The 16,521-nt window shown below is 40.8% G+C and overlaps 1 protein-coding gene across 1 annotated transcript in view; it reads left to right on the top strand.

Annotated features, from left to right (window-relative positions):
• The window catches only part of MB21D2 (Mab-21 domain containing 2), a 67,879-nt gene extending 54,393 nt beyond the window's left edge, over window positions 1-13,486 (top strand). The window contains exon 2 of the mRNA XM_075268552.1: window positions 6,907-13,486. Coding sequence (XP_075124653.1) covers window positions 6,907-8,171 — 1,265 coding nt within the window. The 3' untranslated portion in view covers window positions 8,172-13,486. The remainder of the gene's footprint in view (window positions 1-6,906) is intronic.
• The last annotated feature ends 3,035 nt before the right edge of the window (window positions 13,487-16,521 follow it).

Below are 16,521 nucleotides of genomic sequence, written 5' to 3'. Positions count from 1 at the left end.
ACAACCAGAATAGCATAGCATGATAAGTGAAGACTCACCATACAAAGCTGACCATAATAATATGTCACAGTCACCATAGGCGCTGTATAAACTGATGCCATGGCAGCGGTGCACATGAAGCGTTACAAAATTAGAACTTTGTGCTTTTTGTTAGGTGAAACTAAGTTATAGAAGGCCATCACACCGTTTTTTGGAGACCCACAGTAGTAGTATACTTTATTAGGAATACACAGTACATAGAGTACTTGCTTCACATTCCTATGTATGGATTGAGGAGACTCCTGGGCTGCCTACCTGTACCATCCAGTTTAGTTAGTGCAAATATGCCTCCCAGTGGTCATTTTGTTGTATTACTTGAACATTGTAAATGTCCATCACATTGTAATTGTCTTTTTCTCCTCAAGTACCAATAATGAAGTCCACGTTTCCTTGAATAAATCCTGTCTTCTCCTAGACTAGGGCTACACTGAGTTTTTGTGTCACACCAATGTTTTAACTGTAGATAGATAAATAGAATTGATCAGTAGTTATAAAAGAAGTCTTAACATACATCTCCAAAACCAGGTTGTTCATTTGACCGGCCAAAACCACTTAGAATCCTAGAAAATAATCAAAGTAATTGTGTACTGATAATCCTCTGCTCTTGTTCCGATGCCTTCCAGGACCCCTGCTGGTCTCTCTCCATCCTGGCTGCAAGCGAAGACCCAGACACATAAAGCATCAACACCATGGAAGTGAATCTTGTGCTAGTGATTGATGTGCTCATGTCTGTGTCAGGATGTCTTTACAGAAGACCAGGCTGCAGAGACAAGAGGTGAACCTGCGAGCTTCAGAACAGAAGCAAAGGTTCATCACCCATGGGAATATTACTTTATTTTCCTTTTTTTTTAGTGAGTCTGTGACCAGGGTGAAGCATATAAAATCAGCAACACTGTTATATATGTCAGGTATTCCCCATAAAAATTCATGCCTTTGTTATGAAGATATCCCTTTAATTCAAACCGCTCCACCCCACACTGCTCTCCTTCCCAGGCTCTCATTGAGCGACAGGTCCTGGGAGCGAAACTGAAATCTCACCTGGCCCAGTCACTCAAAGAAGGGAGAGGGGAAGGAGGGTGTATTAGAGCAGTGTGGGGTATAACCGTTCAGAGCAACAGAGCTATCCTCCATGACCGCTCATTTGCATATTATGAATTAAATTAATCTCACAATTTTTCATGGGGGAAAACGGTATTACATTCAGGTGAGCCTGACGTAACTATCTGTGCTGCTGGTTTAATATGCTTCACCCTAGTGGCACACTCCCTTTAAAGATGTGGTTTAAAAAAATCCTAGCTGGCTGGACGACCCCATAAGGACACATTTATCACACTAAATTCACTAGAAACGGGAGGAAAAAACAATGCATGAAAGGGTCATAGGTAAACATTGCTGTTCCAAATTTATTTATAACTTGTACTATATTTTGGCAGAAAATATTACCATATAAGTATGCTGCCATAGCATGGTATAAAGAAGATATGAACCAGTTTATTCTATACTGTTCTCATAAATTCGGTACCATTATTGGCACGGCCATTCTCATTCCCACCACCTACTTTATGTGCTTATGTTATAATATGCACACGCTTCACCTGGCTCACTGTGGATACTCTACTTGTGTCCACAGGTCCTCTGTGTGCCGCCACATGGTGCACTGTTGGAGAATGGCTCCATAACACAGTATTTTACCTGTCAGATACATACTGTATTTCTAGACACCTACAGTATACCATAGAAGGAGGCTAAGTGACGAAAGGCCCATTGCTTGAGCACTGATTTCGGGAAAATAATATACATTGCTAGTGGTAAGGAAGTATATGTAAATCTACTTTTACAGACCCTGATGCCAATCATTTTTGCCTACAATTGGTTCTGAGTATGCCATTGGCAGTTGTGTACATTGCACTTACTGTATGCTGTGGGATATATTTAGAGATGGCACACATTGGTAATAGTATACCAACACAGATCCATATTAAGCTCTGGTTTCAGCAGACTTTACTGTCAGTACATACGGGATGTGACTTTTGCCATTTTTACAAATTTGTATGGTCGCATTGAGCCAGTCTGTGTGACGCCAAGCCCATGTGGAGCCGCTCACATCTAATAATAGATCACAGGCGAGGGGATTGTACCGTGAGCTTTAAGCCTATGCCCCGTACCATGTAAATACCTTCATTTAGAATTCAGAGCTTACAGATGAACAACATTTAATATACAAGTGAATAGTCGTTCTACTTTTTTCTATAAACTCTATGGATTATGCAAAGCTTTTACATTTTAATACCACATTATTTTAATGTTCAGCAGGCTTTCCTATTAAACCTAGAACAATGGTTAATACAAGATTTACTGAGACAACTGATCCTAATTGATCTAGTAATAGGCCTGTCGACAAAGAATATCTTAATCAGTTTAACAATTAATAAGGTTTTCAGTAAATCTGCCTGGGGGGTTACTGTGGCTTGACAAGTCTCGGCATACAGTATGTATTTATAAAGTGATGTAAGGCTCCATCTAGTGGAGAAACACTCCATCTGCAACACTAGAAAGAAGTTCATCTTTTCTGACACTAATGTCAGCAAAGGCACAAATTTAATCCTGCTCTCAGCAAGTAGAAAAACATGGAGACTTTCAAAGCATAAAAGCAGTAGGCTGAAAGTAACATTTAGCCATGACTAAGGACACTTGTGTCCAAAACACGTAGGTTCTTACAGCACTACTTACTGGGTGATGGACGCAGTTTGCTGTGGGAACGCAAGGACTGGACTTACAGTCCTATGAAAAAGTTTGGGCACCCCTATTAATCTTAATCATTTTTAGTTCTAAATATTTTGGTATTTGCAACAGCCATTTCAGTTTGATATATCTAATAACTGATGGACACAGTAATATTTCAGGATTGAAATGAGGTTTATTGTACTAACAGAAAATGTGCAATATGCATTAAACCAAAATTTGACCGGTGCAAAAGTATGGGCACCTCAACAGAAAAGTGACATTAATATTTAGTAGATCCTCCTTTTGCAAAGATAACAGCCTCTAGTCGCTTCCTGTAGCTTTTAATCAGTTCCTGGATCCTGGATAAAGGTATTTTGGACAAACAATTCAAGTTCAGTTAAGTTAGATGGTCGCCGAGCATGGACAGCCCGCTTCAAATCATCCCACAGATGTTCAATGATATTCAGGTCTGGGGACTGGGATGGCCATTCCAGAACATTGTAATTGTTCCTCTGCATGAATGCCTGAGGATTTGGAGCGGTGTTTTGGATCATTGTCTTGCTGAACTATCCATCCCCGGCGTAACTTCAACTTCGTCACTGATTCTTGAACATTATTCTCAAGAATCTGCTGATACGGAGTGGAATCCATGCGACCCTCAACTTTAACAAGATTCCCGGTGCCGGCATTGGCCACACAGCCCCAAAGCATGATGGAACCTCCACCAAATTTTACAGTGGGTAGCATGTGTTTTTCTTGGAATGCTGTTTCTTTTTGGACGCCATGCATAACGGCTTTTTTTTATAACCAAACAACTCAATTTTTGTTTCCAAAATGAAGCTGCCTTGTCCAAATGTGCTTTTTCATACCTCAGGCAACTCTATTTGTGGCGTACGTGCAGAAACGGCTTCTTTCTCATCACTCTCCCATACAGCTTCTATTTGTGCAAAGTGCGCTGTATAGTTGACCGATGCACAGTGACACCATCTGCAGCAAGATGATGCTGCAGCTCTTTGGAGGTGGTCTGTGGATTGTCCTTGACTGTTCTCACCATTCTTCTTCTCTGCCTTTCTGATATTTTTCTTGGCCTGCCACTTCTGGGCTTAACAAGAACTGTCCCTGTGGTCTTCCATTTCCTTACTATGTTCCTCACAGTGGAAACTGACAGGTTAAATCTCTGAGACAACGTTTTGTATCCTTCCCCTGAACAACTATGTTGAACAATCTTTGTTTTCAGATCATTTGAGAGCGGGCTGTCCATGTTCGGCGACCATCAAACTTAACTGAACTTGAATTGTTTTGTAGAAAGAAATGGTCCAAAATACCTTCATCCAGGATCCAGGAACTGATTAAAAGCTACAGGAAGCGACTAGAGGCTGTTATCTTTGCAAAAGGAGGATGTACTAAATATTAATGTCACTTTTCTGTTGAGGTGCCCATATTTTTGCACCGGTCAAATTTTGGTTTAATGCATATTGCACATTTTCTGTTAGTACAATAAACCTCATTTCAATCCTGAAATATTACTGTGTCCATCAGTTATTAGATATATCAAACTGAAATGGCTGTTGCAAACACCAAAATATTTAGAACTAAAAATGATTAAGATTAATAGGGGTGCCCAAACTTTTTCATAGGACTGTATGTGGCAACAACATCACAGCTGGTTCCTTTGCAGTAATTTTGCCACTCAGTGAGGACCGTGTTAAAGGGGTTGTTCATTTTCTTAACATTTGCTTCTCTTTATTTATTCTTATCAACGGAAAGAAAGAAAAACACTACTTACCTCTTCATTTCCTCACTGATCCAGTGCCGTTCTTTCTGATCTGTCAGCAATGTTGTTCTGGCATGTGACTTCTGTTGTCAACCACTGGCCGCAGCAGCCACACACTATGCTTAAAAGACATATCAAGTGAGAGTAAAAGTTCCGAGATGGCAATGATGGTCATAAAAAAGCATCTATACTCCCACACACACCCACAGTGTTCATACCAATGTTTACCCATCAGTATAATTTTGGTATTTTGGAGGAATTCCACATAAACATTGGGAGATTACACATAATCCATGTAGACGGATCCCTTGGGTAATAGTACTAACCACTGAACCACCACACTGCCCCGATACTATGAGCAGTTCCATATGCATGTAGCATTTGCTTTCTATCATTTGTAAAAAAAATAAATAAATAAAATTCTGTTGTCTAAGGCCTTGTTCACATCTGCATTCGGTATTCCATTTGGGAAGTCTGCTTGGGGACCCCTGAACGGAATACCGAACGCATTGACTAGCAGTTAGCATTGAAAGCACATGGTCCCCATAGACCATAATGGGGTCCGTGTGTTTTCTGCATGGTGTTCACACGAGTCATGTGGAGAGAAAAGTATATCATGAAATACTTTTCTCTCCACATGTTACGTGTGGACAGTGCGCGGAAAACACACGGACCCTATTATAATCTATGGGGTCCACATGCTTTTCTAAGCTCACCGCTTGTTAATGTGTTCGATATTCCATTCGGGGGGGTCCCCAAGCGGACTTCTCAAACAAAATACTGAATACAGATGTGGCGGGGGTTGTATTTGCTGCATTGCCCATCTAACCAGTCTTGCTATATGGGTCGGGCTCAGATACAAATTGATTGAGGGGTAAAACATTAAAAAACACATTTGAGGAAGTATGTCCATTAGCTTCAGTTACTCTTAATGCACTTGGCTTATCTTTATATCGATTGTCTTCCAAGTTGAAAGTTTTCTTAATTGATGTTTAAGAGCTTGAGAACATGGCAGATAGAACTGGCATTGATCTGAGGAGGCTGCTTCTGCATGCAGCTGCTTCAAAGAGCATGGAACGCGTCGACATCAGCAGTGCCACCTGCTCTGCTTCGTTTAGCTAATTAGATATACTAAAATGCCAATGTGAAAGCCATGGCATTTCACTGTCTGTCAGCCCCAAGAGGATTCCTAAAATTTACATTGCGCTAAGCTTCATTATTAGCGTCATAAGCAACCTGCATGGCCATGAAATGTTAACAGTGTACTTGCTGTGTCAGCGGAATGCTTGTTTACTAGTACTGACCAATTGCTTGTCTTCTAGAGCGGTATCTGTAATTTATTGCATGAAATAAGAGGGGAGTAGAAGTAGCTTGTACGCATAGATTGTAAAATGGTGCTTACTCATCACAGACAACCATGGTTCTCAACAGATTGACAGTGGACTGGCTCCAGACATCCCCAGTAATCCCCCCCTTTCCCTACACACTCACTTTTTTCCAAGGTAAACAGCAGTTCCCTACAACAACTAGTATGTAGTATTACAAGGTGGCCATTAAGAGGAATATCCATCCATGTAATACAACACTGTCATGTCGCAGTCACAAAAATGTTGCCTGCTACATGGCTTCCAGTTCCCTGCTGTTTTATATAACCAGGACCCGGGACTAGCTGCTGGAGTTGGAAAATGAGATCCCGGGGTCCGAGAAGTTGTCATGGCAGCCAGGAGGCCATTCAACAGCATCTTGGCTGCCTATTGCACATAGAGAATCTTATTATTATTTATATAGCACCATTAATTCCATGGTGCTTTAGAATCTGTGCTTGTCTTGACCACCACCAGCTTAGCTATATTTTGTTGCATGAAATAAGAGGGGAGTGTATTAAATTAGCTCAAAGAAGTATTCCAGTACATCGTACTGGGGATCAAGATTCAGGTTCAAAATCAACAAATAAAGCAAAATAAAATAAATAAATAAACTTATTAGGTATCTGCTGTCCGCTCATGGGTTTTCGTTCTAAACCCCGGGGAAACTGGACAGGGGACGGCTTGCCGGCGGTCAGTTTTAAAACCCATTCAATGGGTTTTTTTAAGGTAACCACTGGTGTTTACCTGGAAACTGTTTTTGTTGTTTTTTTGCACAGACACAGTCTTAATTTTTGTTTTGTTTTTTGTTTTTTTTTTAAATCTAGGAGACCCATATATTTTTTTTCTTTTATCACATTGTGTTCACTACTTATACTTATCCAACCTTTGCATAAACTTTACAAACTTGTAATAGTCATTTATTTTTGTAAAACTATTCCTTCTTGTGATATCACTACATTTGTGTTGCTTGTATACTAACCTGTTTCCTTGTTGTCTTTTCAGGTATGGTTCAGAAACTAGACCAGAAGTTGCCTGTAGCCAATGAGTATTTGCTGCTTTCTGGCGGCGTTCGAGAAGGAGTCGTTGACCTGGATCTTGATGAGTTAAATGTTTATGCCCGTGGAACAGACTATGACATGGATTTTACTCTACTTGTGCCAGCTTTAAAACTTCATGACCGAAACCAGCCTGTCACCCTGGATATGCGTCATTCTGCCCTTTGTCATTCATGGCTTAGCCTTCGACTCTTTGATGAAGGAACTATCTCCAAATGGAAAGATTGTTGTACAATAGTTGACCATATCAATGGGGCTACTAACTATTTTTTCTCCCCTACAAAAGTTGCAGACTGGTTCCATGAATCAATCAGCATTGTATTGTCGGAGATTCAGAAGAAACCTCAAAGAGGGATGCCCAAGGTGGAGAAGGTAGAAAAGAACGGCACGATTATTACAATTATTTTAGGTGTTGGTAGCAGTCGCATGATGTACGATATTGTTCCTGTGGTCTCTTTCAAAGGTTGGCCAGCTGTAGCTCAAAGTTGGCTAATGGAAAACCATTTCTGGGATGGCAAGATCACAGAAGAAGAAGTAATTAGCGGCTTTTACTTAGTGCCAGCATGCTCCTATAAGGGTAAGAAAGATAATGAATGGAGGTTGTCATTTGCCAGAAGTGAAGTACAGCTGAAGAAATGCATTTCCAGTAGCTTAATGCAAGCCTATCAAGCTTGTAAAGCCATAATCATAAAGCTTTTATCAAGACCAAAAGCTATCAGTCCATACCATCTCCGTAGTATGATGCTATGGGCTTGTGATAGACTTCCAGCTAATTACTTGGCTCAAGACGATTACGCTGCCCATTTCCTTTTGGGACTTATTGATGATCTGCAGCATTGCTTAGTCAACAAAATGTGCCCCAATTACTTCATTCCACAGTGCAATATGCTAGAGCACCTTTCCGAGGAGACTGTTATGTTACACGCTAGGAAGCTCTCTTCTGTCAGGTCAGATCCAGCAGAACACCTCCGAACGGCCATAGAACATGTCAAGGCGGCAAACCGGCTCACCATGGATATCCAAAGGAGGGGGAGCACTACCAGCATACCATCACCACAGTCTGATGGCGGAGACAATAACCAACCCGATGACCGGTTAGCCAAAAAACTCCAACAACTAGTGACTGAGAACCCAGGAAAATCCATCTCTGTCTTCATTAACCCCGACGATGTAACCAGGCCTCACTTTAGGATTGATGACAAGTTTTTCTGAGACTTTCACATGCTTACATTAAGACTTGATGTGTAGTCTGTGTGCTGTCTTGTTTTTACATATCCAGCATAGATTGGATCTGTCAAGAACAACATGAACTTTTTAATCCTGATTGTGCAGGACTTTGCAAATTTTGAGACGGTAAATTACTATTTCATATGCTGCTTTGATCATTTTTAGTTTTAAGGGAGAACATGAGCCTTAATGACCATTTTATGTTTGCATTGTCTATTTAATTTGTCTACATGTTGAAATTAGATTTCTTTTATGGTAATAAATGAATTGCTTTGGGCTTCCATTGTCTCACGTCAGTACGGTAAGTCATTGAGAACTTTGTGACTCTGCAGCTGGTGCTCAACTAAATAAATGTTTGGTGCAGAAGCAAATGTCAGGATTAAGGCGGCCTGCTGGAAGTTGTTCTTATGGATGGTAGATTTGTACACAATTAGATGTTACTGGAAATTTCTATACAAGTCCGTGAAAATTATTCTGATCAAATGAAGGCGCCATTTTCATCTCTTAATAATTCTATTAGATTATGTCATTTCATTTTCAAAAATGTCAATCCAAAGAATGTTTTAAACTCTTTTCTAGGTAAAGTCTCCTTAAAGTGAAATACTATACGTCTACTACTGGAAACTCTGACATATGGTTTTAGAGGCTTCTTAAAGGGATTGCCTGCAGGATAGGAGATAAGTGATTGCTTGGGGTCCTGTGTCCCCTCCCTTGAATGGAGTGGTTCTCATACATTCACATTACTGCTCTATTCAAAGTCTATGGGGCTGACTGAGGCAGCAGAGTGCAGAGCTTGCCTATCTGTGCCAGTCCCATGAACTGCTACTCCATTCAGTTTGGGGGGCCTGGGACCTGTGTTCTAATGGTCGGCGAATTTAGAAGATATGTTTGGATCCTGACTCTATTACTAGGAATGTATAACTAAAAAAAATGTTTTTATTAAAACCGGATAGAGAATATCAATTTTTTTTAACTATTCTTATTTTCTGATTATAGATTTTTATTCTGTTTTTTTGTACATGATAATGGGCGCTGCCACCTTGCCTGCTTCTCTGCTCTGTTAACACCAATTTACACATAACCCTATAGCTATAGGCTATTAGATATCTACACATGGGAAGGGAGATAAACTGTGACATAATCTGTTGTCAATGATGGAAGCAATGATGGCTTAGTGAGTTGTTACTTTCAATTGTAAACCAGTTTTTGGTGTAAATGAGGTGACTGCTGTGAAGGAAACTAAAGAATTGGAAAATGTCAGTCTATTATTAGACATAGTGGTCAGAGTAAAAATTGTAGTCTTTAGTACTTTAAAATGTGGATGGTGATATGGCATAAAAAAAGATTCTTAAAATATGTTTGGCATGAAAAGTTGGGTTAAAAAAAAAAAAAATCAGTCATTTTCTGATGAAACATTCCTGTCAGAGTTTTTACAAACAGCTAGCAATGATAGACAATAGCATGCTGAGACTTCTCTGACTCCCTGCCAGTCTCTGTTTACCCAGCCCCAGCAATGTTATTTCAACTTTACATGTGACCATTGCAGCCTATCAGTGTGTTGATGGTTATTGACTGCAGACGTCATGTGTCAACATGTCACGTCATAACTGGGGCCCTGTAAGCAACGACTGGCTGGGAGCCAGAGAAGGGAGCAACAGGAGATTGGCATGGGAGCAACAGGAGATTGGTAAGGAATTATTCTTTTTAGTATTTTATACTATTGTAAGCTGTTTGTGGTTAATTACATTTAGATTATACATAGCAAAGTCAAACACTGCCAATATAAGTGTTTGATGGATCGGGAGACAGCAGGTATTATGCTGTCTCCCAATCCATCATTGGATTTTTTTTAGAAAGGACAGAGCACATAGACTGTGATTCGGAATTAGCCCTCTCTGAGAAAAACTAGCTTAGGTTAAGGACCCATGTAGTGGAAACTTAGAGGGGAAACAATACATTGTAAGGGGGGAAAAAAGCTACATTTGTGAAAATCGAAGCTTGTTCATTTTAGCTGCAGAATCATGAGGGCTTTTCCAATAGTTTTAAAAGAGAAAGAAAAAAACACAGCAAAAGTGCTGTGGAAAAAAATGTGAACATTGTATTCCGCTATCTGGGGCCTTAACCTTAAGGTAGTTTAGTTTATGCTTCTGCTTTTGAACAAATTACCATATTGTATATTTATTCCTTTAGCCTTCAAAGCACAGTACATTTATCCGCATAAACACCCATCAGAATCCTTATACTAACTCTGTTTTATATCAGTACATTACACAATGAATGATTCTGCCTTGTTTGCGTTAAACATGTTCCATGCTATATGTAAAGAGCTAAGGACAGGGATATCTCCTTGCAGAGATTATCATATGGGTGTAGGAAGGTGCAGTTTATTGGAAGGCGAAAAATGACCCAGTGGTATAATGGACTGAGATCAATTATTGCCTCTTCCAAGAAAAGCAAGGAGCATTATTCTAAAACCAATAGGGCTATAGTAGGTGCTTATAAGTTAATGAAACCCTCTCCCGCTAATACTTGCTAAGCCAAAAGGGCACTAGACAGGTGCAATAATGGACTGCTCCAGAACGTGACCCTGACTGAATGACCGGGTCACTTGTGCGTGTTTTTGACAAAAGGAATAAAAGTTAAGCTCTAAGAACCCTAAGGACTAGTTCACACCGGGCAAAATCTGCCCCCTCACAATAGAGTTCTATGTAGACCGCTAGCGTTCTTTCTTCCGCTAGTGGTTTGTTCCCGCTCGCGGAAAAAAGAAGCAAGCTGCCCTTTCTTCAGGTGGATTCCGTGGCTGATTCAGCCGTGGCGTCCACCTCGCGACAGTACCCTCTACACTAGGCCCAGCCACGATGGAATGTGTCCACGCAGATCCCCGTGTGAACTAGCCCTAAGGGTATATTGACACACAGTTTTTTGGCAGCAGATTTTACGTGGAATCCGCCTCAAAATCCAACTGTCAAAATGGCTCCCTTTGACTTCAATGGGAGCCGCTCGCTTCTTTTTTCCACTAGCTAGTAGCGGAGAAAAAAAAGCAAGATGACCTATCTTGCTGCGGCACGAGACTCCATCCCGATTAGGCCTATTGATTCGGGCCTAATCCAGAGCGGAATTCCACGACCGGACGCTGATGGACTGTATTGGCATTCCATCACGGCTAGCCGCGCGGTATGTTCACACGCGAAATGCATTTTCCACTGTGTGAATATACCCTAAGTTTTAAGAACTTAAGTTTTTCTACCCTATGGGCCTATGGTCGCTTTTCCAGCAAGTAGAACTAATTTGCATGCCTGAGATAGATACACACACACACACACACACACACACACACACACACACACACACACACACACACACACCTCTACATCTAGTAAAGATCTGCTGGCCTTTTTGGCCGTTTAGCAATCTGAGAGTAGGCTCTGTAGTATCAAATTCACAAGGCTGAACAGAGGCTTCTAGGAATTTTCTCTACTTGGATTTCTGTCCATCTAATGGAACAATATTGAAGTAAGCCTGTCACACTGAAAATGCAGGCAGCATGCTACAGAGATGTCGGAGCAGAGCAGATTGATATGTAGTATTATGGAGAAAACAAATTCAATATAACTTGTCACTATCTCTGCATATAAGAGTCCAGTGGGCTTTCCTATTCTGTGACAGTTACACTGTAAATTTTCCCACAAAACTATATAACTTGCTGCTAGTAGTTTGCACTGCATTTTGGTGTGACACACCTACGTAAAGGAATTACAGGTATAACCACTTTCATGTGGAAGCATCCCTAGACTGCCCCCTGTGGCCGCAGCATAGTTGTAACATAACACAACCACTTCTATTGAAAGGCAGTAAAGGTGCCCATTGTGCTCAGACTCTCAAAATAGCTGCCTCCATTTTATTTCCCCAGGTTATAGTTTACTGTGTTTTATGGTTCATGCAGCATCTTCAGGTAGAACCACACAAATGCCTATATTACATTCTTATGGTGCTACTTCACAGATAGTAAACCATACTACATCTCAACTTATTACAATATGATATTTCGAGGGATATGTTTTAAGTGGTGTATAGTTATAAAATGCTATAATCCACAAGAGTTAGATTATCATGGATTCCAATAGTAGAACATAAAGCACTTTTTCAATTGGTGTGAAGTACATCCTCTGTACTGAACATCCACTGGCATAGAACTCTTGACACCAAATTAGTCTTTTATCCTCTTAAAGGGGATCTTTCACCACTAGCTGCAGTTCTTAGCATCTGTTAATAGGAGCAGCGACACTGATTCCAGCATGGTTAATTTTTTTTTTTCTAACCCCCACCATTCTTGAGCAATCAGTGCTATTAGTTTTGGTGCCTGATATCCTGTGTAGGCTATGTAATACCACATGGCCAATGTCAGCCAGGAGCAGGCAAAGGGGTGTGATTCAGAGCTACGTTGAGTGGAGAGCGTCAGAACTCAGAATGACATCCCTTAACACCACCCACCTGATAGATATAGTACCTGATATACTGTCTAGGCTCTGTACTATCTACACTGTTTACTTGGAAACAGTGTGGCAAGAGAAAAAAGTCCAGCTGTGCAGGAATCTGTTTAGTAGCGCCTATTAAATGGTGCAGAGACATGGACTTGGCAGAGGTGGTGAAAAGTCCTCAATAAGTAGTTCTCTGGGACTTAAATATTAGATCAGCGGGGTCTGACAGCTGCACCCCCACCGATCACAGACCATGTGATGTCACGTTCATCCGTCACATGGCCAGTTTGCAACTCAGTTTTGTTCAAGTGAATGAAGCTAAGTTACAATACCAAGCAGATATCTTGCCATTCAGTGATCATATATATATATGTAGAGCATGAAACATCTACAGGTATATACAAAATAATATACCAGTCATATTAGGAAGATATGAGTTGGATGGGCTTATTTGTTTTAACGCTTTGATTTGGGGGGGTGCATTTACAGATTAACAATAAGCATTACCATATGCATTATTTGCACTAATGTTAGTTATGTCTTTCTGTTTAAGTAGTTTCTTACCATATACATGTGATTACTTTCTCCTACATAGAATAAACCTGTTTTCATTTCACTGGTCTTGGTTCTCCTTTAAATACAATGTAATGCATTCATCCTGCTAAAGTTTCCTGTTCTCCATGATTGTGTAGGATATGTGTGTATCATAAGTCATCATCCAAACAAAACATATGTCATTGTATCTATGTGCTGCTATCAGAATCAAGATGTATAATTGATAATATGCATTTTTTCCTCATGCAAATTAAATATGGAAATCTATTTTGGACTGTTCATTTTTCTCTTTTAATCATCTCTGAGCATCATGTACATGTAATTGAGAACTGATAACCAAGACACATCATAGGACTAGTAAACTGTCAAGTGGGAACTGATGGAATTCACATGACCATACAGAATTAGATACTATACCTGAGGAAGGGATCAGAGTTATCCCGAAAGCTTGTAATCTGTCTTCATTATTAGTTGGCTATTAAAAAAAAAAGGTATCCACTACTGAAGATTCAAGTTTTTGTTTTTTATATTTTTTACCCACTGGCTAACATGGTACAAAAACATATTTTTTTTCTTATTGTACCTTTAGGGAAACTGCTGGAATTTCCATAGGTGTGATTGACATTCTCCAATTTACAAAAACTTTTCCACTGCATATATGTTTCTGCAAATTGTGGATGAGATTTGCTAGAGTACGGACGATGGGCTGTTGTATAATGTGTGTGTGTGTGGGGGGGGGTATTTTAATTTTTTTTTACAATATTCATTGAAACAAATGCTGCCAGAAAATCTAAATCCACTCCAGTGATTTTTTTTTTTTTTTTGACTCTATTGTCTGAAAGCCCGTTCCTTCAATAGTAATGGTTGTCTACTCCGTGTCTTTCCTTTTTTTTTTTCTCTCTATTGGCATGGATTGCTGTGTATGGCTGGGGCCCCAAATGGAGTAAACACTGCAGAAAAATAACACAACATTTTACTGTCACTGCATCCCATCAACACATTGCAGAAAAATACACACAGCGGAGACGCTATGATTTCCAAAACAGCTGCGGTTTTGGAAATTGCAGCATGTTAATCATACCTATGGAAACGCTGGCAGTTTCCCTGTACATGTAAATGAAGCAGAAAGTCCTCAGAGGAAACCACTGTGGACTTTGTGAAAAGCTCTGTGGGAAAAAACCACGATGCATTGCCGCCATTTTTTTTCCCGTAGCACTTTTGCTATGTCCTTGTATGTGAGGCCTTGGCCTCAACTGGTATTTTTTCTGCTGAGAGCTACTTATGAGGGTGAATTCACACTGAGTAAACGCTACCTTATTCTGAACGTAAAACACGTTCAGAATAAGCGGCATCTAAAGCAGCTCCATTCATCTCTATGGGAACCGGCATACGAGCGCTCCCCATAGAAATGAATGGGCTGCTTCTTTCACTCCGTGCAGTCCCATTGAAGTGAATGGGGAGTGCCGGCGTGTACGCTCCGGCATGAGCAGAGCTTGCCGTATACGCCGGCACTCCCCATTCACTTCAATGGGACTGCACGGAGTGAAAGAAGCAGCCCATTCATTTCTATGGGGAGCGCTCGTATGCCGGCTCCCATAGAGATGAATGGAGCTGCTTTAGACGCCGCTTATTCTGAACGTGTTTTACGTTCAGAATAAGCTAGCGTTTACTCAGTGTGAATGCACCCTGACCTCAGATTTATCAAAGTTCCCCACCTGCTTTCTTCTGCCCTACCTATTCTATCAAAATGTCTCCTCTGTCTCTCACATAATCTGCTCCCTATAGCGCCCCTCACACACTGCCTATAGTTCCTCCCTCCATCATATTCAGGTCATCCCGTCCCCATTACCTTCCAGTGTTTATCAGCATCTTTTAGGACGTGTGGTAAAATCTTCACAGTAAAATCTTGCTTTCGCAGTGTAAGGTCCTTACAAGTGCACCGTATTATGAGCTTTGCAGTGTATTGCCAAAACTGGAAGTAGACATGGGCGACCATATGCATGAACAACATACAACCACTGAGGGACATGAGCTGAAACTAAAAGGGCAAAATGTGTTTAAAATTAAAATATATCCAACACACTTAGTGAGTGCTGCAAACAAAGAAGACTCTGTAAAAGCAGGAGAATTCCACATCTATTAAAAAATAGTATTTACTGGCAACTCATGAAAACTTCTAAAGGGCACATGCAAGCTAACCACACTGACTGAAGTGCAATGCGATCCCATTCACTTGCACTGGTGCAGGTGACACAGTGATCTGTCACTTCACGCATCAGAAGTGGCCACAAAATTCACTTGGAGCCCAAGCTTTAAAAGAACGACATTCCTGACATCTGCCGTAATAGTACAGCAGAGAGGGGGTATTTAAATATGGTGGCTGTTAGGGGCTGAGCAGCCACCCTAGCTATGGTGTTTCTGCAGTATACTGTCTTCTGATCACAGGCATTAAGGGTTTCATTAAGATTAAACCAGACCCATTACCTTATAGTGCTCAGACCTGTGAGTACAGTGCTAGCATTTGTTTATAGAATGGCTGCTTAATTTTGATGATAAACTGTTTTTTTATTCCTATGTAAATGAACTAAGAGTGTATAAGGGGAGTGTTCTGGGGTGGTTTACCATTGCAGCATAATCTTCTTGCTCGGGAGGAGGCCAGGAAACGTTACAACAGTTTTGCTGGTATTGAGTGAGAGTAAGTTCTTGATGTGATGCTCAGATATCCCAAATTATTGCACTGTGCTTATGTCTCAGCACTTGGGCTGTTTTAATAACTTTTTTTTTTTGACGTTGAGAGGCTCTCTTTAATCTATTTCATTAAAGGGGTTATCCAGCTTTCCAAAATTATCTGCAAATACATCCACAGCATTGTTAAAGGGGTATTCCCACGTCACATACTCACCAGTCTTCACTGCTGTAAAATCATCTTTCTTCCTGGTTTCTTGCGTCATTTGGTGGGCGGGGTTTCATGCAACCTGCCGTTTAGCTCCTCCCCCAAATTAGTGTGTAGCTCCGCCCACCACATAGCGTGATCCTATGGGGCAGCTGAAGGGCCTGTGATGTCATCAAAGGTCCTCAAACAACACTATATGCACAATACTGCCTGTCTCTGCCATAATGAACACAATTGAACTAGCTAGCCTGATAACTGGGAGAACAGAAGACGAGTTCAGAAATTAAAGCAGCTCCTCTCCCTTATCTGAGAGCAGGGAGCTAGGTCACATGTGGTGTAGACACAGGAATAGCTAGAAACACAGGCTGGCTCCCTGCACTTAGCCCCTCCCTCTCCCCTGAGAGCAGGC

This window comes from Leptodactylus fuscus, chromosome 3 (genome assembly GCF_031893055.1).
Source record: "Leptodactylus fuscus isolate aLepFus1 chromosome 3, aLepFus1.hap2, whole genome shotgun sequence".
NCBI lineage: Eukaryota > Metazoa > Chordata > Amphibia > Anura > Leptodactylidae > Leptodactylus > Leptodactylus fuscus.
This window is presented reverse-complemented; position numbering and strand designations above follow the sequence as displayed.